Below are 25,226 nucleotides of genomic sequence, written 5' to 3' on the forward strand. Positions count from 1 at the left end.
ACAAAAGGAGGGAGGGAAACTTGTTGGGTCCAGCTGCTCAGATAGGACCGGATCCAAGACAGGGGTGTGCCTTGAATCCCCAGATGGTTTAGTCTATCAAGAAGGATAGAGTGGGAGACCGGATTGAATGCAGTGGACAGGTCAAGGAGCACTAGCATGGCTGCCTTGCCTGAATCCATGCATTTGCGGATGGTCTTAGAAACTTCCAGGAGAGCGGTCTCTGTACTGTAGCCGGATCTAAAGCCAGACTGAGAGTCATGGAAAAGGTTATGAGATTTCAAATGGCTGAAGAGTTGTTCCTGAACCAATTTTTTGAGGATTTTAGCTGGTGCGGGTAGAAGTGAAATTGGTCTGTAATTTTTATATACAGTGGGGTCAGCATCCGTTTCTTTAAAAATAGGCACTAAAAGGGCCTGTCTCCACACTGAGCGGAAGGTACTAGAACAGAGGGAAGCATTCCAAATCTGGTTTAATAGAGTGTTGATGAGAGGGCCTAAGGTACTGAAGAACTGAGCCGGGCAGGGATCTTTGGGGGAGCCGGATTTGCACGTTAACAGTTTGTGGAGTGAGGCATCAAAAGAGATGGGACAGAAGGTGGTCATAACATCATTGCCGGCCAGTTCGGTGGCTTGGGCTGGGAGGGGGGGGGGGGGGGGGATTAGTGAAGGGGCAAACGTTGAGTAAATATCACAAATTTTGTCCTGAAAGAAATCTGATGGCCCGTTACAGAGATTCAAGATAGGGGGAACTGCAATCGTTGTCGCGATAGGATTGGTAAAGTCTTTAATGATTTTGAAGAGAGTTTTAGCCGAATTACCTGCAGAGTGGATTTTATTAGTAAAATATTCTCTCATAGTAGACCGTTTGAGTTTGTGGACATTTTTTAGTGCAGCTCTAAATACTAATTTAGCTATGGGGTCATAGGATGATCACCAACTGCGTTACAGTTTCTTACAATGACTTTTCTCTACCCGGAGTGCAAAAGTAAACCAGGGGGCTGATGATTAATTCCTACAAGAGTTTGTGGGTTTGAGAGGCACGACAGTGTCTAGAGCAGAGGTTAGCCAGCTATTTAAATGTATGGAGTCATGGTCAGGGTCACCTGACAACTGGAGAGGGCTGGAAGAGAGTGCAGGGGACATGTTGTTATTAGTGATTTTAAACAACTTCCTTCTGCTCTCCAGGTTATGGGGAGGACAAGAGGTACGTAAAGGTATTAGCAAGCTGAAAGGAATTAGAAAATGATCAGACCAGGTAAGTGGTAACGGGGGGGGGGGGGGGGGGGGCCTGAGGTCAAGTTGGGATTGTTTGTGAAAATCAGGTCTAATGTGTGCCCGGCCGAGTGCGTAGGGCCCTTAACCAGCTGGGTCAGATTTAATCCATCCAAAGTGTCGACAAGTTGACGGGCCTTGGTGCAGTGGAGGTCATCAACATGAACGTTGAAATCTCCTAGGATCCTGAAATGGATATGTTTGAGCGAAAGGTCGGCCACCGCATTATACTGATCAAGGAAGTGAGTGTAATAGACTAATCAGAATATATACTCCTTTTTCAAAAATAAACCGCCATATAAACTAAGCATACATTTGCATAGTGATAACATGAAACGTTAGTTAGCTGCACACCTTTCTGTGCATTTAGGAAAAATGCCAAGGATATGATGATGCTGGGTTCCTTCTGTGTTAAGCAAATATAATGTAAGGTGGATTTGTAGAGCGCTGATTACCACTTGTGAGAGTATCCATTAAACTATATAGCTTAGGTTTAATGGCTACGCTGAATTTTTTTTTATTCTGGGTTATTTGGTAGAGACTTTTTAATACGGCATTCAAAGTGTTGCATTACACTGGTTCTGGTTAAATATTACTTACAGCATCACTGGACAAAGAAAGCAATCTTAAAAAGGCAAGTGCATACTTTGGTGTATATGCATCCCTATTGTTGGCTTTTTTCCATCACCGGTGAGGTACTGTGTTGTGCTCTGAGCGATACAAACAAAGCTGAAGACCAACAAAACAGTAGAGATACATGTGGGACATGGAGGAGATACAAATTTGTGCACCTCAAGTAGGAAATTACACATTTGATTTACATTACACACACTGCATACTTATAACTGCATTGTATTTTACATAGAGTTTTCGGCAATTAAGTGATCTGCCTGAATTAAAAAAAATGTCACTAAAGGTCCGAAGCAGGGATCAGAACCTAGGTCTGTCTGCTCTAAAGTCTGCAGGTCTAGGCCCTAGAATACACCTCCTTCCACAAACACATTTGCATCAACGTCACAAGTAGAAAAGACAACTTTTCGTTTTGGAAAAAGCCCAAGGATTGTGGTTTAGGTATTGCTTTAACATGCAATGGTACTGATTTGAAACATGCGAAGTAGTAAAGTAAAAGCCCAAATTACCTGAGGTATGGTTTAGTGACGACTCCAATCATCCTTTTAACAGTTTGCGCCTCACATACCCATATACTCAAATCCACAGCAAGCGTTTTTCCGCTAAGACTGCTCAGAGGGACGTGCTGCTTTACAGGCTGCAGGATGTGCCACAAAAACGAGACACCCATTTTGGTAGCTTTTGGGCAAAATTCCTAAAGAAACACTGTCCTGAAATAGATCAAAGTGAATAAAGACAGCTTTATTAGACAAAATAAAAATAAAAATAAGACAGATTTTGAAATGCCATTTTAACAGTTTAGAATAGTCATCAACCACCTATCATGCACCAGACTGTAAATTCTTCTATAAGCAGCTCTACTGGTCGCCCCAGCGAGGCAAATTGCCTTTATTTCCACCAGCTACTGATCAACAAAATGGTTGCAAGAACTGCCCTTCAAAGATTAGAATTTGTGGCCTGGAGACAGCCACAGAGTTTAACAGGAAATGTTCAACTGACTAGCTGACAGCTTTCTAAAAGACATCTGACTAGTTAAACATTCTCTGTTATCATCTGTGGAGGCCTGTAGGCCACCAATTCTAATCTTTGCAGGGCTAACTCAGCCTCCCACTCACTGGAGGTCGGTAAATTGGGGAATATCAAATTTGTGTTATTTACAACACTAGGGACAGGTCCTTAAATCTCACAGAGCTGACTACTGGGACGAGATTACTCCATCAACCCACCTTAGGTACATAGTGAGAAGGCATGGGAAAATCCTACCCCTATTCCCCAGAAAGTAGTCTGTTGATAAAATAGAATTGCCCTAATACAAATGGACTGCTGGCAGAAAGCTGGAGACCATTTGTGTTGGAACGAGATTACTCCATCAACCCACCTGAGGCACACAGCGATAAGGCATGGAAAAATCTTTCCCCTATTCCACTGGTAGTAGTCTGTTGATGAAAAGGAACTGCCCTCATACAAATGACAGCTGGAGACTATCTGTGTTGTCTATTACTTTAATATGTGGAGTCACCATTTGAGGAAATACCTTCCAACAACCACCCACTCCAAATGTGCTGACAGACGTGAAGATTTTAACTCTAGGCTGGTATGTTGACGCGCACAATCTGAGGTTAATAACTTGTGTTAAATTTCTGTCAGGCTTATTATCTTGTACTAGGTTTCAGCACAAGGAAATCCAATTAGACTTGGGGTACATAATGTCAAAGTTTAATGTTTGGCAGGATGGTGATTTTCACAGTTCTCAGAAACCCCCACAATCAACAGAGACACCAGCTTGGGAACAATGGAGGTAAAGTTTTGTTTGGACTAGAATACAAGGATCATTTACTGAAACTATGAGTGTGATGTTCCAACTACAAAATGGGTGGTAAAACCTAAACGCCACAAACACAAGAACACCCAAAATAAATTCTCTATATTAGAGTCTACTTCTACCCAAGATTTAAGGTACTTTGTTCAGCTGGCCTAACTAGGTCCATGTAGCCGGCCAGTGTTCTATTGTGGTCGGCCTGAACTTTTGACTTTGTCCCATTCCAGCGTGACCAGATAGCCCCCTATAGCGTTTTGTCATTTTTGGAGCTAATTTTCATTGTAAACGTTAAAAATCAATGTCTTGGGGTAAATTAATTGGATTTTTGTCATTTTGTCTTTTTTTATTGACTAAATCAGAGCTATTATTCTAAACTGGTGTAGAATCATTTTGTGTGGCATTTCCACGCTTTTACTGTTAGAAGTGCTGCACAAATATTTACACATTGCCTTTAAGTTAAGCCTGACTGCTCTGTGCCAAGCTACCAGAGGTTGAGCAGAGGTTAATTTAGGGTTTGCCTGCCTCTTACCCCAACTAGGATTGTGGTTGCTGCTTGACCAGGGCTCATACCCCAGTCAACCAACAATGCAATTTCTAACACTCATCATGTTCATAACTTACGTTGTCTGACAATGCAGAAACAGTTTATCTACGAAGCACTGGAGTGGGTCAGAGCAGCATCTGTTCTTGTATTGTCCCTCATCATTATCATCCTGTAATGATGGGCCGTAGTCGTCAGTGCTTCCAAAGTACTTTATTCTGTTTGCCCTGACACAGACATCAGTCAGTCAACAAATCACTATCTAAATCATTAAATGTGGGAAATATTAGGATTCTCAAGCCCCTTGGTATTCTCTTGTTCACTTAGTAGCTTTTCAATGTACCCCATCCCACCATTTGGAAAGTTCATTTTTAAAGTCTCTGAAATTTTCCTTTTAGACTATCCTTTGTCACTGTTGACTTTTAGTATGTTCCAACCGTGTCTCTAGCGCATTTGAACAAGTCTTAGGCCATTTTTTCCTCGGTTATCTTCCATCTCGAAGATATTAAGAAATTGCTTCCTGGTGACCCTGCATGGCTGGAACATACAAAATGTCAACGGTGTAGGAGAGTAGAATCTGCTTCTTAGGGTTACCCCCACTATTTTGCTGATGTATCACTGTTTTCGACTTTGACTGGGATCCTGCTATTCCGGACCCCAGTCTAGCTTCTATCTCCTCTAAATTGATTGCATGTACTTTAGGTACACTCCAGATTAGATACTGGGGTACCCTTATCAGTACCTAGTATATGGTATACTATGTAGCCAGGGCATAGGTACCCCAGAGGCCTCCCAGGAGCTGCAGCACTACTGGAGCCTGTGTAAGGTGGTGCATGCACCCCTTACGTAGATATAGGTTCACTAGATCTATTCTAAATCACTGCACATATAACCCTATCAGTCACCCCTATGGCAGGCCTTATCAACCCTGAAGGCAGGGTGCTGGGTTTTATGTGAGAGGGTAACCCTGCATGAGCAGAGCCCCTCTGCAGCCTTCGGAACCTATTTTCCGGGGTTGTTTGTGATGCAGCCAACCATATATATTTAAGTGCATTATAACCTCGCAGTAAATGCTAACTTTAAAATGGCTGCTTAGAAACATGTCGTGTTTGATGTCAAACACCTTGGAATCATACCTACCCGCCAGTAACTGGCGGGGGAAGTATGATTCCACCTTTCCAGAGGGACTTATGTGAAACACCGGTACACCCGGTACCAGATTTCTCGACCTGGGCATCACAAAATGGATTCTGCCAGTCACAGACACGAGTCTACCCTCCTGCTGCTGAGACAAGCTCGAGCAGGGGAAGGCTTGACAATAGGTTTCCTGTCACAGGGAGGTGTGACCATCTCCCTGACAGGATTTAGTGTATTGTGGCTGAGTGGGTGCACTCTCAGAGTGTTTGAAGTCTGCACTGGGGGCACATTTGGTGTCCCTGTGCATAGTCCAGTTCAAACCAGTTACAGGAGCCATTTGCTCCTAATCTGGCGCAAAACTGGACAAAGGACATGGGTGTAGCCACCCCTCTGTCCTGACCCTCCCATAGGTGGGTCCCCAGGGTTTGTCCCACCCCTTCCTTGGGTGTAAAGTAGGGACCATGACTACAGGACTTTAGATTTTACCTGGACTAGCTCTGCTACAGAAACCAAGTACTTCGATGATCTACACTACGCTGGATGACTGAAGAATCTCCCTTGGAGTAAAGGAGTTGCTCCCCTGCAGCAGCAGGCACCTAAACGCATCTGACCGGTTTGCATCTCCCGAGCTCCTGAGGACTCCGAAGATTTTTGCAACACAGGAGGTGGGTTCCCGAGGTCTCTGAGGTCGATATGCTCTCTCAGCAATTCTGAGACCAGTATCCCTCGTGGGACCGTGCAACCCGAACTCCTGTGCACCGTGTACTTTTGCAGCAGCATATGCTTTTCGGCGATCCCTGAGGCTGTGCTGTGGCCTACTTGTAGTCCTGACCCCGAGCAGTATTTACACTGAAGATTTCCAGCCTACACTCCATGAGTGTTCCGTGGGCTGGTATTTCGTGATTCAGCTCAAGGTCCCTTCGCGATCCCTGGTCCGTTGGCCTGTGGGTACCTATAAAGGTAACTTTGACTTTCTTGGGGCTTCCCTGGTTGCTCCAGATGTGCCCTGCTTCTCCTTTGCTTGGAGAGTCCCCAGGACCTTGCTGGTCCTCACCAAAGCTTATTTACTCTGCACGCGTGGGTTGCAGTTGCCAAGGCTTGTTGGTGTTCAGTCCGGACACTGACCCCCCCCAGGACTCGACATCCTTCGTGGGACAGCACACCTCCGGACTTTGGTCATTGTCGATGTCTCCTGGTCCCCGTGGCTGCAGAGTCAAGCATCGCATCTTCTCACCTGAAGCACCCGACATCGGTGGGCATTCGTCTATCGTGCCCCTGGTCACTCTGAAGTGACCCAGACTCTGTCTTGGATCCCACCGGACACTTTTCATCTTCCCAGCAGCAGCACTTTTTCGCATCACGCCATTGAAAACGATGAAGGTTTCCGACACCACTTGACCCCTATGCACCCGGCTCCTCTGGGATAGGTAACACGGGTATCTCAGTACTCTCAAGGGTGCTGGCCTTAGAACCTTCTATGTTTCAAGGGGTTTGCTTAAAGTCCTCTCCGAAGTGTCCTTAAACTCTAAAATTCCAACCGCGACTTTCCCATAGAGTTGTACGGAGCTCGCGCCTGTGTTCACACACTGCACCCGTCCTCCGTGGGTCCCCTGTGTCTCTACTTTGGGTGGTTCCTTGGGGTCACAGCGATTCTACGTGCTCTAGGCGCTGTGTCTAGTTAAGTGGTGGTTGTTGTACCACTTTCTTAGTATATGGTTCAGTCTCCCCATGGAGCACGCTGTGTATTGTGCTATTTACTGTCATTCTAGTGATTTAATATTGTGTGCTTTGTGCTCTAATCTCATAAAGAGGTTAGTAGAGAGTGTTTAGTAATAAATACATGCATTTTATATATCTCTTGTGTGGTTCTCCTTTCATTTGGTCATTCAGGAGGTTCTAATCTGGTAAAACAAGCTGCTTTACATTCCTTCGAGACTTAGCCTGAAGGCTGCTCTCCATAGCTACCACTAGGCTAGCTTTCAATAAAGGTTATCTTTAACCTAAATAAGGGTTGTATGGACTGGTACAAGGTGCCCACTTTAATTAGTGGTCAGCATATACCAGGCCAACTTCTCACAAACGGTGACAAAGGAAAGTCTAAAAGAAACATTTCAGAGACTTGAAAAATTGAAGAAGAGTGAGCTTTTAAATGGTGGGATGGGGGTACATTGAAAAGCTACTTAGAGAACAAAAGAATACCAAGGGCTTGAGAATGCTAATATATCCCACATTTGATGATTTGGATTATGATTTGTTGACCGAATGGGATGAAAATTTGTACAATGCTTCATTCAACATGATGAATACTTTGATTTTAAAAAACTGTGATAGGAAGGTAATGATACTGAAAGAACATATAGAAAAATTGGAGTTAGAAATGAAGATAGACAAATTTAAAGGAGCTAACAGAAAAACAATGTACTTTTTAATAAAATCATTAAAACACAACAAGAGGAAACGCTGAGTCTGTTTTAAGTGTGATGGAATTGGATACTCAATAAAAAAATACCTTTATGGAAAAAGCCACCAATGTCAGGAAATTAATTGAAAAAGGTGCTATGGAAAGTAATTGAAAACAAAAGAGTGATTACGGATCAATACAATTAGAACTGGAAAGTTCAATGTGAACAAGACAATTAGGTTGCTCTCCTAATTTTGTCAAAGCATTTACCAAGGATTGAGTTTCGTGGGCAGTCAGAACTCCAGGAGTGGGCATAAGAGAACTATAAGATTGGGATATTTGACTGGGGCCATCCAGAAACACCACTGCTGACTGTCTTTTTGAAATTGCTAAAAAAAAAGCCCAGCAACTCTATTAAGACAAAGAACAACTGATGTCATCCATAGTTATGAAGAATAAAGTTACTTACCTTTTGTAGCGATCTTTCTGGTGAATACTTTATTAACACACACAGATTCCTCACCTGTTGAATAGCCCCAGGCACCAGAATGGACCCAGAAACTCTTCTTAGCTTCCTTGAGTCATTACGATGTGCTGGCTCTCACTCAGCACCAAAACATATCACTGGATCCATAAAGCACTCAAAAACCTGCACCAAAGTCAGTTCCCTATGACCTAAAAATAGTCTTACTGGTACCTTTTTAATGTGGATTTTACCCATCCTTCAGAAATGGGAGGATTGGTGAGGAATTTGCAAGTAGATAGATTAACCACCAGAAAGATGGTTACCGAAGGTAAATAACCTTTTCTTCTAATGGATGCTTCTACCTACAGATTCCTCAAGTGTTGAATACCATTCTAAGCCGTATCCTGAGAAGTGTCACATGCATTCACCTGCTAGCCTCTCTTCGGCACGCTTCATTCATGCTGCTGTGTTCTAAAGACTTTGGGTACTATCCACAAGCTGAACAACAATGCTGACACTACACTGCCTGCAGACGTTTTTACAGTTGTTAACTAAGTGCAACATAATGGAGGCCATGTAACAAAACCATGATACTTTAAAAAGCTGTCATCGCCTTAGAAGTGATGCTGTGAACAGAGGACTTTAACATCCGCTGCCAAAAACGTATAATGTTGGGTGGGGGGGGGGGGGGAGGGGTTGAATAAATAAATCAGAAATATCCCACTTAATTTGAATGGTGGCATGAGTGAGCCTACATCCTGAAATCTCAGATACCAATCTGCTGCAGAAGATTGATAAACATAAATAAAACAGATGAGGTGCACCATTCATGTGTTTTTGCTGGTTACAGGACTCTGTTTATATTGTATGGTACTTAGTTCAGCTTTACACCGGTTTACATCTGGCCGCTTAATACGTAAAGCGTGTGGAATTTACGGTTATTAGGTAATTAGCCACCTCTAATGTAAAGCTTTCCAACAGCTTTGAGTAAAGTCAGCATAATAAACAAAAAAAGTAAATAAATAAATGCAGTCTAGAAACAGTGGTACTAATTAATTTCAAGTGATGCCATTCATCTTTGTGGATTCTACAAACAAAGCAAGGAAACCATATAATTCATTGTTCGGCTATCGCAAACATAATTTGACCGCTCTTGTGCACTGGCGCTGTAAGTACATTTTATTTAATCCAAAGTGAAGAGTAGTTTACTCTCTAGACGCCTTCAACGGATGTGTCCCAACCGCCGACATTTGTAAGTTGCAGTCCCCGGCACAGGACTTCAAGCGCTTAAAGAATTTGGAGAACGCTGCCTCGCTCTATGCTAACACGAGCACCGTCTTCTGCAAACGTCATTCCCTTTGTGGGGCATCATGCACAGGGCATTTATGTGAGGCCGCCGTGAACACTGTACACGTAAAGATCACGTATGTGCGCCCCTTTTTAGGAGTTCACCAGTGTAAATCAAGTGCCTGATCTTAGTGGTCAACACAACGAAGCGGTGATTATTTTTTTTACGGAGTGGAATTAAGATTCATAGAACGAACAGTAAAGTGTTTATTACATATGACTTGGTATTTTTGGCTTATTAAAAGGGTGTGTACAGCTTAAAACTACAGTGCAGATTTTTACTTTGAACATAGAGTAGCCTTATTTTCTTTCATAAAGCAACCTTACAGTGAGAAATTTGCAGTCATGTCTACAAATGAAAGTGATCCAGCATCAGGTGACAGGAGAGGACCAGCTTTACATTTAAGTTCACCTAAAGACTTTTTAGCCACACCTGGAGAACCTGCAGTTTAATGGAACGATTCGAAGGAATATTTTCTCAATTATATTACCAATTTGGAAGATGTTGGTGGTGAATTAACGGCTGATAGGAAGAAAAGAATCCTTATGTATAGTCTAGGACCAAAAGGCTTCCGTATATACAACGAATTGCAGAAACCTGATAGATTAGGGGGTGATATGGACGTATTCAAAGCCACTATTTTAGATCTTGATGATAACTTTTCACCTTTAGTGTGCATTGCCATCACCAAACATGCTTCCTTTTCAAAGAAAGCAAGAGAAACATGAGAGTATTGAGGAGTATGTTTTGGCTACCAAAAAACTAGCAAGTACATGCAGATTTGGTTACCTACATGATGAGCTGGCACGTGACCAAATTGTTATGTATACCAAGAATTAAACTATGCAGTAAAAACTATGGGTTGAAGGAGAAGGAAGTCTCAAGGACATCATTGCCACGGTGAATAAGGCAGAAATATCAGAACGGTGTGCAAAAGCCACTTTATCACAAGAAAAAAGAGAAAGTGACTTGGTAGGAAAGGTTTCTGACAGTTAACAAAGTGGACGTTACGGTGATTACAAAGGAGATAAAAAGAAAGGAGATAACAATGATGTTAAGAGGAACTACAATGTTGTGTGTTACCGGGGTGGTAATCTTACACACTCGGCTAAGTATGTTAAATATCTAGCAGAGCTTGGTAAGTGTTTGGAGTGTGGGATGCAGAAAGATATCCAAGAAGAAGTCCCGTACCAAGGTTGCGTGTGTGAGAGAAAGTGAAGAGGAAAATTCCTCAGAAGCGAGTGAAGATTAAACAAATGTGAGATTTAATCGTAAGAGATTGGTCTTAAATATCACAGGAGAGGGATCTAGTAAAAAGTTGTGTTGGGTATCATTAGGAGGAATCATGTTACAGCTTGCAGCAGATTCTGGTTCCCCGTACACCATTACTGCAGAGATGTGTGGGAATATCTGTTAAGATTGGGGTTCTGCTGGATCTGCCAGATATCTCACCTGAAAGCTACAGTGGTGAGTTGATAAATATCTTAGGTTTCAGAGAATTGGTATTTAGATGCTGTTTGTAAATTATACATTGCCAAAGATGGGCCTTCTGTTCTTGGATGGAGGGACAAAAAAAACCTGCACATAATACTAGATCCAAACAGTGCGGAACAGGTATTGATAGCATGTGAGAGTGAAGACACTAAGAAATGGGTATTACAAGAGTTCCCCACAGTATTTATGGAGAAAATGAGAAAACTCAAAGGGTTTACACACCAAATACCATGGAATGAGGGGGCCACACCTAAGGTGCACAAAGCCCCTAATATACCATTCATTGTCAAAGGTGAGGTAAAAAAACAGATTTGGAGGTAGTTGCTAATATCTGACATCACTGAACCTGTGGAAGCCTCTGAATGGGTCTCTCCATTGGTCGTAGCCCAAAAATCGAACGGAAATGTGCACGTATGTGTGGACTTAAAGTGGTTACACAGTAATATCTTAGTAGATCAGTTTCCCCTTCCCAGAACTGACAAAATGCTATCACGTACAAGACAGGCTAGGTGGTTTTTCACTTTAGACTTGCCCGCGGCATATCGCCAAGTTGTTTTGGAACCCAAAAGCAGAAGTCTGACAACTTTCTGTACACCTTTTGGATATACTGATTCAAACGCATTCCATTCGGATTGGCGTCAGCTGCTGCGGTGTTTCAGAGCTTAATGTCAAAATTGTTTAATCCTATACCTGATGTCACACTCTTCCACGACGACATTCTAATAATGGGGAAGAATAAAAAGCACCATGATGTAATTCTCAGGGAAGTAATTAGTATGCTCAGGGACAATGGATTGTCTGCTGAAGAAAGAAAGTGCAAGTTTGTGAAAAAATTGGTGACACATTTAGGGCATGAAATTTGTGATAAGGTGATAAAGCCAAAATCTAAGTTAGTGGAAGCAATATTGAATGCATCTGCTCCGAAATCCAAGGATGAACTTAGATCTTTTCTTGGTTTAGCTGAGTTCTATTCAAAGTTTGTCAATCATTTTTCACAGAAGACCCATGAAATGCGACTTCTGATGAAGAAGCAAGCTGCATTTTGTTTGGAATGAAACAGGTCAAAAAGCATTTATTGAAATAAAAAACGGCATTAGCCATGCCCCTACATTGCAGGGATTTGATCCTTCAGCTGATACGTATGTCACAACAGATGCTGGTGGTACTGGGTTGGGAGGAGTTTTGTCTCAAAAGTCAGAACAAGGCAAAGAGGTGGTGATCGCTTTTGCTTCTTGATCTCTATCTCCTCGGAATAAAAATATTCTGTTATTGAGAGAAAGGCTCTAGCATGTGTGTGGGCAATGGTACACTTTCGAAAATTAATTTGGGCAGAAAATTCACACTTCGATCGGATCACAAGCCATTAACTACATTACTAACCACAGAGGGACTTTCAAGGGCTTCTGAGAGGATTGCAAGATTATCCATGATGCTCCAGGATTTTATGTATGAAGTGCAGTATGTACCTGGAGTCAAGAATGTGACTGCGGATTTTCTGAGCAGTTTGTCCTTACCGCTTAGAGAAGTGGATCTGGATCCTTAGATTGATGACTGTGTGGCTGGGATCATTTCGGAATCCAGCAGCTTGGAAAAAGAAGAATGGGATATGGCGTACAATGATGATGAAATTTTAAGGAAGGTAGAAAACAAAGTTGTCAATGGATGGACGGAGGGTCGAAAGAGTAGTTGGGAAGGTGAGCTACAGGCATTTTGGGATGTAAGAGATGAATTGAGTGTAGATGCAGAGTTCATTTGCAGAGGAGAGAAAATTATACCACCTAAGAAAATGAGTGAAAAAGTTATTCATATGGGTCATGAAGGGCATCTTGGTAGGGGGCGTGGCTAGCCAGCCAATATGGCGGACGCAACCTTCTTGTGCTCCGTCCATCAATCCCCTATTATCTGTCACAACTATCCTGCGAGTGCCATCTGTTTCACTGACGACCAGAACCAGACATCGGAAGGCGCGCTGCGCCTGGGGAGCCTTGTGTTGTGCGGTTTGACCCACCAGGAGAGCGGCGGTGCAGGAGACGAGCATGGGGCCCTGCTAGCGGTGAGGCTACGCGCGGACATTTTGAGTGAGAAGATGGCCGCCCGAGGTGGAGAGTCTACCCCGTAATTACTCCGCATCGGGAGCTGGCGCGATTAAACACCGGAGGCGCTCCTACATGATCGGAGGACCGGAGCCGCGCTGTGAGCGCGGACGTGCTGTGGCAGAGAAAAGTACGAGGCGAGTGCTGAGGTGGTGCGGTGGAAAAGAACGACGACAAGCCCCCCGCGCAGGAGCTGGGGACTTCCAAGCGCACGGACGTTGCGACGATTCCCGCGCGTCCCCGCCCGCACCCCCTGCCGCCTGAGATAACAAGCACCGCAGACATGCCACATAGGGGCCCATGTGGTGTGGGCTACAAGGTGCCGGCAGCTGGGGGGGGGGAGCCTCCGAAGACATGCGGTGAACAGCGAGAGAGCGCCCCCAGAACCCTCATAAGACCCCCGGGGAACCGAGGAGCAGGACTGTGGTCACCAGAGTATAGCTCGCAATGACAGACATCACCACTAGCCCCGGTGGAGCTTTTGATATACACCTGTCATTACAGCGGTGAGGCCAGAGACAGAGCGGTGAGCCTGGGGAGCCTAGGCCTAGACTGCCACCGGGGAGCTGGAGAGGCACGTGATGAGCGGGTAATTTGACCTGCTCTCGCAGGAGACGGATTACGTTACAACAAACAAATGATGGACGGAATGCTGACAATGCAGACATTCTCCCCCAGTCAAGAGATCTGGGTGAAATCCATCGTTCTTTTGCCCACTATGCCACCCCAGTTCAGACATGGCCATATGCAAATCAGTCTTGACCCTGTGCCTCATGGGAACAGTCCAGCCCGAACTGCCAAGCCATGTCTTCCCTGGACCGGAATCAAGCATCTTAGGACCGGTTTCTGGCTATCAGCCGTCATCAGCCAGGATAGCTTGACTCCAGTGGCGTAGTGAGCACGGGTCCCACGTCTGGGAATACCCATCCCACTTGGGGCGAAAAGCGTTACAACAAACAAATGATGGACGGAATGCTGACAATGCAGACATTCTCCCCCAGTCAAGAGATCTGGGTGAAATCCATCGTTCTTTTGCCCACTATGCCACCCCAGTTCAGACATGGCCATATGCAAATCAGTCTTGACCCTGTGCCTCATGGGAACAGTCCAGCCCGAACTGCCAAGCTGTAACGCCCTGAACGTCTCAGGATCGTTTAACAGACACGATAATGAGAACGCAACCACTTGTGAAGGTTTAGTTATTTTAATGAAGGCAAAAATAATACAAGGAATAAACAAAGGTTATAGTCACTGGAATCCTCCAGGCTAAGTACGTTACCAGCCCACAGCACGGATGGTCCTAACCGTCCTCTGCATATACGCCGATCCCGGCGTATGCCAACAGAGGGCAGAAATGAAATGGCCGACAATGCCAATCGGTAGGCTGTGAGGGGCACGAAGAGTGTTGGGGAGAATCGAGGAGTCAGGGAAACACCCAGCCGGGGTCTCTACCTGAAGGGAGCAGCCGCTCAACCTCTTCCTCAGACTGCACCGGGACGCGGAGTCACCTCCTGGTGATGCGTCACCGATACCCCAATCAAAAGCAAAGAAGACTGAACCGAGAGCAGCCGCTCGATCGATCCTGCGGACTTCCGAGTCTGTAACGCGGCAAACACCTCCTGGTGTGCGTTACAGCTGGCAGTCCCTGTATCTCTGGTCGGGCTGGGAGTTACGACTCCAACCAGCAAAAGCGCCACTGCGCTTTGACTCAGCCGAGTCAAAAAGCGAAGCTCAATGGTTATCCGGTAGAGCTTCCGGGTCCTTCACAGGTGACGATGGGGCAAGACACGGCCCAGGGAGTAACGACTCGACCTACCTCCGTTCTTGCCTTACTGGAGCACCACTCCGGAACACTGCTCTTCACTAAGCAGGTATGTCGGTGTAAACACAATATCCGACAGCGTTGTACCTCCCGGTTCCTCCCTTTATAGGGCGTGTTTTCCTTGAGTTATGTAACAGCTCTCCTGTTTCCATAAGGGCGTGTTTTCCTTGAGTTATGTAACAGCTCTCCTGTTTACATAAGGGCGTGTTTTCCTTGAGTTATGTAACAGCTCTCCTGTTTACATAACCTCTCAACCGCTAAGCATCCTGGGAGATGTAGTCCGTTTTCGCTGGTTACCGTTTTCCTCCCCTCGCATGACAGGAATTCTTGACACAAGCCATGTCTTCCCTGGACCGGAATCAAGCATCTTAGGACCGGTTTCTGGCTATCAGCCGTCATCAGCCAGGATAGCTTGACTCCAGTGGCGTAGTGAGCACGGGTCCCACGTCTGGGAATACCCATCCCACTTGGGGCGAAAAGCGTTACAACAAACAAATGATGGACGGAATGCTGACAATGCAGACATTCTCCCCCAGTCAAGAGATCTGGGTGAAATCCATCGTTCTTTTGCCCACTATGCCACCCCAGTTCAGACATGGCCATATGCAAATCAGTCTTGACCCTGTGCCTCATGGGAACAGTCCAGCCCGAACTGCCAAGCCATGTCTTCCCTGGACCGGAATCAAGCATCTTAGGACCGGTTTCTGGCTATCAGCCGTCATCAGCCAGGATAGCTTGACTCCAGTGGCGTAGTGAGCACGGGTCCCACGTCTGGGAATACCCATCCCACTTGGGGCGAAAAGCGTTACAACAAACAAATGATGGACGAAATGCTGACAATGCAGACATTCTCCCCCAGTCAAGAGATCTGGGTGAAATCCATCGTTCTTTTGCCCACTATGCCACCCCAGTTCAGACATGGCCATATGCAAATCAGTCTTGACCCTGTGCCTCATGGGAACAGTCCAGCCCGAACTGCCAAGCCATGTCTTCCCTGGACCGGAATCAAGCATCTTAGGACCGGTTTCTGGCTATCAGCCGTCATCAGCCAGGATAGCTTGACTCCAGTGGCGTAGTGAGCACGGGTCCCACGTCTGGGAATACCCATCCCACTTGGGGCGAAAAGCGTTACAACAAACAAATGATGGACGGAATGCTGACAATGCAGACATTCTCCCCCAGTCAAGAGATCTGGGTGAAATCCATCGTTCTTTTGCCCACTATGCCACCCCAGTTCAGACATGGCCATATGCAAATCAGTCTTGACCCTGTGCCTCATGGGAACAGTCCAGCCCGAACTGCCAAGCCATGTCTTCCCTGGACCGGAATCAAGCATCTTAGGACCGGTTTCTGGCTATCAGCCGTCATCAGCCAGGATAGCTTGACTCCAGTGGCGTAGTGAGCACGGGTCCCACGTCTGGGAATACCCATCCCACTTGGGGCGAAAAGCGTTACAACAAACAAATGATGGACGGAATGCTGACAATGCAGACATTCTCCCCCAGTCAAGAGATCTGGGTGAAATCCATCGTTCTTTTGCCCACTATGCCACCCCAGTTCAGACATGGCCATATGCAAATCAGTCTTGACCCTGTGCCTCATGGGAACAGTCCAGCCCGAACTGCCAAGCCATGTCTTCCCTGGACCGGAATCAAGCATCTTAGGACCGGTTTCTGGCTATCAGCCGTCATCAGCCAGGATAGCTTGACTCCAGTGGCGTAGTGAGCACGGGTCCCACGTCTGGGAATACCCATCCCACTTGGGGCGAAAAGCGTTACAACAAACAAATGATGGACGGAATGCTGACAATGCAGACGGAGGCACATGAAACACCGGTGAGGGGGCGACAGTGGAGGTGTGGGCGGCGCTCACTGTAGTCGACCTGAAGGGGACTAAGCTGAGGCTAACGTGGCAACAGGGTAAGGGCAGGACTCATATGACCAAGGCATTAACGCTGCGCGAAGATTGCAACTGGGGACACAGCAGCGCCTAATCCACTCTCCCGGCTACAACCCTCCTGCCTCCCAGAACATTACCTGTGGCGGAGGTGCTACCTGGGGACCTTTGGTCTGGAGTCGCGTGGAACCAACAACCTGTGAGGAGGGGGTTGCCTGCGCAGCAAGATGAGACAGGTGCGGACTGGTAACCTCGAAAGCCCTACAACATTAAAGACACCATATACACACACCAGACGTCCCGCTGAGCCTAGACGACCCGGGCCCCAACGCACTGCGACTCCTGGAGCGACCCAGGTGTGATGAGTGGTGTGTAGCGGCAGGACGGTGGAACTGCAAAGACCACTGCGGGGTGCAGCTGGATCTGGGCCGCCGTGTGGGAGTAGCTGATTGGTGGTGGCGGCTGTAGCAGGCCCAGGTTGAAGTGTCCTACCGTACTTCATCAATATGACCCGTCAACACTGCAGGAGGCGCTGCGCTGTGTGCCTGTAAGCAGGCTGAGACCATCGCGTCAACGGCGCCTGAGGGGACATAGCACACGGACGTCCGCCGCCGGAGAACATAGCCTGGACCTCGCCCCCGAGCGGCTGTGCCGATTGACAACGTGCTGACTCATCTGGCATCTAACCACGAATTCCCACGGCGCAGCAGCTGGTAATGGGTCGGATGAGAGCCAAACTCCAGCAGGGGACTCAGAGCACGACCTGTTTGGATCCCGCTAACATGAATGCAGGAGGGGAGATGGAGACACCAATCACGGCCCTGGAGGCCAAATTGGACTCAGTACTTGCAGCAGTGGAAAAGATCAGGACCGCGCTGGATCGCACAAGGATATCCCTCGAGACCAGGATAGACAAGGTCACCTCGGACTTCACCTTACTCCACGCAGATCACCGCAAGTTGGCTGACAAAGTAGCTGCACAAGACCAAACACTGAAAGAACTCCAGCCTATAACGCGAAACCACGCAGCTGCACTGCAAGATTTGATAGACCCAGTTCACGAACTCGAACACAGAGCGGAAGATGTAGAAGGACGCTCCCGCCGCAATTATGTTCGCGTAGTGGGCCTGCCGGAGGGCGAAGAAGGGAGAAGCCCAGAACAATTCACAGAAAAGTGGCTGCGCGATCTATTACTCCAAGGAACCCTGTCAATGCAATTCGCGGTCGAGAGAGCCCACCGCATACATACGCAGAGACCACAGACAGGAGCCAGGCCTCGACCGTTCATTTTCAAATTGCTAAATTACAGGGACAGGGATGCGGTTCTTCGTGAAATGCGCAAGATGAATGGCCTCAAAGTGAGCGGCAGTCCGGTTATGCTCTTCCCAGATTACACCGCCATAGTGCAGAGACGCAGGAGCAATTATACAGCGGTGAAGCGCTAACTCAGATCTCTGGAGCTACCATATTCATTGTTGTTCCCGGCCCGACTGAGAGTGGTCACGAAAGAAGGGACCCGCTTCTTTGACTCCCCGGAAGCCACGTGGGACTGGCTGGAGGAGTCAGGACTGTGGACGGGCGTGAGGCCTGCAGCCCCAGAAGGAGACAACTCAGCGAGCAGAAAACCCAGGAGGCGACGAAAGCGAGGGCCCCCAAGAAACGCAAAACTGATGGCTGCGGCACAGAGCCCAGAGAAAATGAGGAAGGAAAGACAAGGCGCGCTGATGGCGGTCACAACTCTCGGAGGTCCTCAACCCACAGACAGACCGGACTTTTACGCGCGGGAAACGCTGGGAGCCAGTGGATCCTCGTCCCCGTCAACAGAGATATCCGAAGAGTTCAATCTGCCAACGATCACCCCACAAACTGCTGATGATATCATATGAAGAGAGACTGGTGTGGTAGCTGAGGGCATAAGCAGCTCACGCAAGTAGAACTAGGTTTGTTGACAGGGATGTGGAATTCCAATAGCCTGACGCCCAGAACATATTGTTTGGGGTCAAGGGCAACAAGTTTTCATGTGTACTTTGTCCTCAGGGCAAGTAGGTCCAACCCCCTACAGCACAAACCCTTTGGCTGCCAGTTTACAGTACCACAATACGGATCAGAGAAAGGTATTGCCTGCACTTAAGGCAATATTTGCGACCGAGTGTAACTGCTGTTCAAACTTGTATTTATGGTTCATTAATGCAAAGCCTTTATTATTAGGGTGAGCGCTCTAAGTAAATGTTGTAAGCTCTGACTGCACTACTGACAGTGGTTCCAGTACAAAAATGTGCACACACGTTTTCAATGTTTAGCAATATTAGGCTAAGTATAATGCTCCCAGAATGCTCTCTGATTAGATGCAAATATTTGTGGGAGCTTGAAAGCAAGATTGACGATTCTTTGCTTTCAAAATAAAATGTTCACAAAAAAAGTCAAAAACATTTCGCTAAACCACTGTCAAATTTTAGGTACCATCTCTTTGCAGCATCATTTACTTAAATGTGTTGATGTAAGATAGTGTTTCCTAAAAATATTCCTAATAGGAAATCAGTGTGAGCAGTTTTACTAGGATTATTGGAAACAAAAATAAACAGGCATTGGTAAAGCCAGTAGGTCTGAAATTGTAGGTCAGCCTTTTGGTTTTGCCAATGCGTGACTTGTTTTGGCATGGTTTTTGTAAAACACTATTAGTGTGGGAGCTGCTGGGCCCTCACCATTAAAACAAACATTGGCAAAAGCAAAAGTAGTTTTGATCTCAAAAAGCACAGATTGCCACAGTAGTTCCTGGCACTGAACAAATGAGTGTGTGTCGATAGGCTCCTTGTGAAGGAACAGAATGCTGTCACTCACAGTGAAGCTAGCCGACAGACAGACAGAATTTTAATAAACACAACAGGTCATTGGTAACACCAGGCCTAATTAGGGGACCAATTATTAAATAAAGTCTGAAAAGTGCACCCATGTCCTTGCATTAAGTGCAGATATACAGCTTTCTGGAATTCACAAGACATTACAGAAGTAGGCCTAGAAATAGTACTCCTAGAAAATATTTGTGAACTGCATTTCAGCATGAGGAAATATGCAGGTGTAGATTTGCTCATGCAAAAACCGAAGTTCACTTTCCCTCCAAACCACTTTTTTCCCCAACCCTGGAAAAATGTTTGTCTGCCATTGCCAGGAATACATTTCCAGCCTTTCTCAGTATGGGGAAAATTAGAGAAGATTTAGTTAAAACCCTTAAAACATGCAAGTTAATAGGCTTGCACAGACACAAACGGGCAGTCCAACCCTGGGACTGTTGCTTACCATTACCTTTAGCCCCAGTCTGTAGATCTGCAGAAATGTGCCAACATAAGGGGATTGCTATTATTCAAACCCTACTATGAAAGGAGTCCTGGCATAATCACAGAGGTTATTTCAGAGCTCTTATACAATGAGATTGCTGCCATAATTTGTCGCTGCATTACATGGCATAAAAGGGACAAGTGGATTGTGTTACAGGACTAGTAGATTTATGAAGCAAACTGTCCCATGGACAAGTAGATATTTTTATTAAATTCCACACCCCTGATTGTTGACATCTTTGAAATTGCTAGCTGGAATGTGAGGAACTGGGCCCACTAGATTAACCAAGACATGCACTCCACATTGTATTGATGTAGCAGCAATACATCCGCCATTAACCGTAACACACATAATGTGGGAGAGCACGCTCGCACCCGACCCAAACACCAGAGCTAGCAGCATATTGGTCCTATGAGATGCCCTTCATGGTTAGACAGATGGCACACCGCACTCACTGGAACCAAGGGGGCGGCCATACCACAACACCACTAGTGCACGCACCCCAATAGGCAACACGTTGGCCTAGTTTATATCGCTCATCTGTTGTACGAGGTTTGGACAGACATCACGCAATGTCTGCCCCAGATGTTATGTTGTTGTTTTTAGCACACTTATTGTTGTTGATTTTATTGCAGCACACCGACACGCTCATGCATGCCCCTGTCCTCCATACCCTCTGGTGCTCCCGGCCCCTGGCGTTCCTCTCACCTAAACTCCACCAGAAATGACACGAGCTGACATAATCACATGGAATATACGTAGTATGTGCACACCTGTGCGTCGCTACTCCATATTTGCGTACCTTCAGAGACATTCTGCTGCAATCGCCCTGCTGCAGGAAACACACATGACCCGGACGGAGGTAGACAGACTGCGCAAGCGTTGGAGGGGACAAGTATATGGCACAACATACTCAGCGCACGCAAGGGGCACAATAATCTGGGTGAGGGCGGGCACCGCATTCATTTGCACGGGAACTGTAACAGATCCCGAAGGCAGTTACACATTAGCGAAGGGGACACTCAATGGCCAACAGATACTACTAGGTTCCATATATGCCCCGAACACAGATCAACCCTAGTTTCTGGCACAGCTGTCCGCTGCACTGACCCCTTATGTTGGTCTACCCTGGCTGTTGGGCGGAGATTTCAATTCGGTGCTTGATATACACATGGATAGATCCTTCCCACCACTCCGGATGACGGTAGTTGGATGAAATGCGCGAGCGCTTTTGGATTGGCTGACGCAGTGGGCGTTACTGGACTTGTGGCAAGTCCTCCATCCCACTGACCGCATCTACTCATATTACTCGGCAGTACATGACTTACATGTGCGTCTAGACAGAGTGTTGGGTTCCCAATCACTGCTCCCACTAGTAGAGGTAGTGGAATACTTGGGGCGGACACACTCTGACCATAACCCCATGACACTTCGATTGAACTGGGAGCCTGGCCGGCCCCTTGCGCCTACTTGGCGTCTCCAGCCAGTTGCACTGGAAGACCAAGAGTTTTGTGCGTCCCTAGAGAGGATGGTTCTCGAGTACTTCGAACTCAACGAGGAGTCGGCAAGTTCCAAATTGGTGGAATGGGATGCTCACAAAGTCGCTGTCAGGGGCCATTGTCTTGGTGCCACATGGAACATACACAAGCAGCTATCATTGTCGCTCAACCGCCTCGAGTCACAGCTACTACGGTATGAGCAGGAGAGGGTGGGGAGTGGACAGTCCAGCCAGCTGGAGGACCTTAGGACACAACATGCGGAACTCATAGAAAAGCTAAGGTGCCACAACTACACTGCTCACACAGCCCGCACCCATGCCAAAGCAGATAGGGCAGGTCGCCTGCTGGCCTGGCTACTGAAACAGGAGGGTAGGCACACTCCAATAGGAGCCATACGCACACCAGAGGGAAATCTAGTGTACACACAGAGGGAAATACACAAAATAATGTCGGATCACTACTCACAGTTATACCAATCCGAAGTACGCTGCTTCAGCCCCGACCTAGAGAGGTTCCTAGATCTGTTCAATTACCCACAGGCACAGGAGAGCATCAACAGGCACTTAATGGTCCCCTCACTTTAGAGGAAATAAGCGAAGCAATAGTGTCGATGGCCTCCGGGAAAACACCGGGTCCAGATGGCCTACCGGCTGAATATTACAAGGCCTACCAAGAGCATTTGACGCGGCATCTGTATGCCCTATGTTCCAAGGCTCTGGAGGAACACACACTACCACCGTCCATGCGGGAGGCCTACCTGGTGTCTCTGTTAAAACCATGCAGAGACCCTGAAAGCTTAGGGTCATATAGACCACTGGCACTCCTAAATGTGGATTACAAAATATTAGCCCAAGTGCTGGCGGAGCGGTTGGCACCGGTGGTCCCCAAGCTGGTCCACACTGACCAGAACGGATTTGTGCCCAAGCGTAGCACATCGCTGAATCTACGGAGATTCTTTTGAGTGGCTGCGGACGGGGTGAGGGACTGGCCCAGGGCGGGATGCCTGGTGCTGAACCTCAAGAAAGCCTTCGACTGCTTGGAGTGGAGATACCTGGCGGCGGTGCTTCTACGGTACGACCTGGGTTGGGGGTTCCTCCAGATGGTTAACCTACTATACAATAACCTCACAGTTAGAGTGCGGTTGGGACCATACATCTCTGACGCCATTCCTATATGTAGGGGCACAAGACAGGGGTGTCCGCTATTGCCTCTCCTGTTCGCCCTAGCAATTGAACCTCTGGCTGCGGCTATACGCGCGACGCTAGGAGATGGCATACCTCTAGGAGATGCGACCCATCAGGTGTCGCTATACGCGGACGACCTCCTTGTATTTGTGAGAGACGTGGGAAACATACCAGCCCAACTGGAGCGCACGCTGCATGACTTCGCTGCTTTCTCAGACCTCCTTGTGAATGTCAACAAATCCTGCTTCTACCCCTTTGGAGGAGACGTGCAGGATCCAGGCTATGTTTTGGAGGGTACGAGGGTGCAGTGGAATGCGGTCACTTTCCGCTATCTTGGCATCCAGATATACCGTCAACCAGCAGACCTCTTTGACGGTAACCTGGGACGGGCAGTGACAGCCATCGAATCACAAGTGAACTTTTGGAGTACATTACCACTGACAGTCACACACAGGGTGGCACTCTCCAAGATGGTGATCCTTCCTCGACTCCTGTACTACTTTGCCAATCTGCCCCTCTATGTCCCTGCGGCCTTCTTCGCCGCACTCACTAAGCTGCTCCGGGACTTCTTATGGGGCAGTGCGCGTCACAGGTTGGCACTAGCAAAGCTATACCTGCCAATTGATCAAGGGGGACTAGCTGCGCCCTGCTTCGAGCACTACTATTTGGCGGCACAACTGCAGTGGATAGCCTGCTGGCTCGCTGACAGAGGACGTGAAGATACCGCAACCTCGGCTCCCCCCGCTCTCTAGAATATATCACAAAACTTTTTCATCCAGCCTCCAAGGTCCCGGTGCCTGCCCCTCTCCTCCTGGCGGTGGCTTATAGATGCTACCGTCGCTGCCTGTATCTCACCAAAACACTGGTCCCCTACGCACCGGCCATACCATTAATGGGCTCCCCCAGCGGGCATGGGGTGCTTACCCCTCTTGAGCTCACGGACTGGCACGAAGCTGACATACAGACACTGGGAGACCTGTATCGTGAAGGCAGGCTCATACCATACGAATCTCTGGTTGACGAGATGGGGCTGCCACCGGGACAATTTCTAAGACACCGTTCCCTCATCGCGACATTGTCCTCTAGATGGGGAGAAATGCAAGAGGAACCAAGCCAGCACCTTACCATCCAGTACCTCCATGTTATGGGACGTGGTAGACACTTGATCCGATGGTTTGCAGCATCCCTTCGTATATACGCAGCGATAACTCTCGACACGCTACGCCGTAACTGGGAGGCAGATCTGGAACGGCCATTGAAGGACAGGGAATGGGAAAGGATACTAAAAAGTCCAACGCGCATCCCTAGGAACATGAGATTCTGGCAAATACAGCTATTTATAATCCACAGGGCATACCTCACGCCCGAAAAGATAAACAGGTACTTTCACCGCACAGATGCGCTATGCCCCCGGTGCATGGAGGTGGGGGTTGGAATGGTACACATGCTATGGGGCTGTCACAATCTACACACCTACTCCACCACCACCCGAAGCAGGTTCCCCACAGAAACTGGAGCAAGATCACCATCGACCAGCTCACCACCTCCCTCAGCCAGAACCCACCGGTCAGGACAACGGACCCTAACACAGCAGCCCTCGACCTCACGCAATGGCTGACCTCCTGTGCCAACGACCTCGCCCCACTGAAGAACCCACTCACCAGGCCCAGAAGCAAGAAGGCCCCCTGGTTCACCGACGAACTCAAGGACTCCAAGAAGGCCTGCCGCACCCTCGAGAAGGCCTGGCTCCTCGACAAGACCACCGACAACATGACCGCCCTCAAACTCGCCACCCGCAGACATCACCAGCTCATCCGCACCACCAAGAAGAAATCTTTGAAGGAACGACTGGACAAGAACGCCCATGACAGCAAGGAGCTCTTCAACATCGTCAAGGAGTTCTCCAACCCCAGCACCGGCAACAACGACATCACTCCCTCGCAGGACCTCTGCGACTCCCTCGCCTCGTACTTCCACCGCAAGATCGCCGACATCCACAACAGTTTCGGCGCTCCACCCCCGCACCCATCGACCGAACCTACGCACCCCGCCGGTATCCTCCAGACATGGACCAAAGTGACCCCCGAAGACACGACACGCATGATGAACAACATCCACTCCGGATCTCCGACCGACCCATGCCCCCACCATGTCTTCAACAAGGCCGCCTCTACCATCGCACCCCACCTCCGAGACATCATCAACGCCTCCTTCGACACAGCCACCTTCCCGGAGAGCTGGAAGCACGCCGAGCTCAGCGCACTACTGAAGAAACCAACTGCGGACCCGACC

At 47.5% G+C, this 25,226-nt stretch overlaps 1 protein-coding gene across 1 annotated transcript in view; it reads right to left on the reverse strand.

Moving 5' to 3' along the window:
• Positions 1-25,226, reverse strand: part of GEN1 (GEN1 structure-specific endonuclease) — a 191,430-nt gene that overhangs the window by 159,318 nt on the left and 6,886 nt on the right. The window contains exon 2 of the mRNA XM_085610642.1: positions 2,411-2,611. Coding sequence (XP_085466768.1) covers positions 2,411-2,571 — 161 coding nt within the window. The 5' untranslated portion in view covers positions 2,572-2,611. The remainder of the gene's footprint in view (positions 1-2,410; positions 2,612-25,226) is intronic.

This window comes from Triturus cristatus, chromosome 6 (genome assembly GCF_964204655.1).
Source record: "Triturus cristatus chromosome 6, aTriCri1.1, whole genome shotgun sequence".
Classification (NCBI taxonomy): Eukaryota; Metazoa; Chordata; class Amphibia; order Caudata; family Salamandridae; genus Triturus; species Triturus cristatus.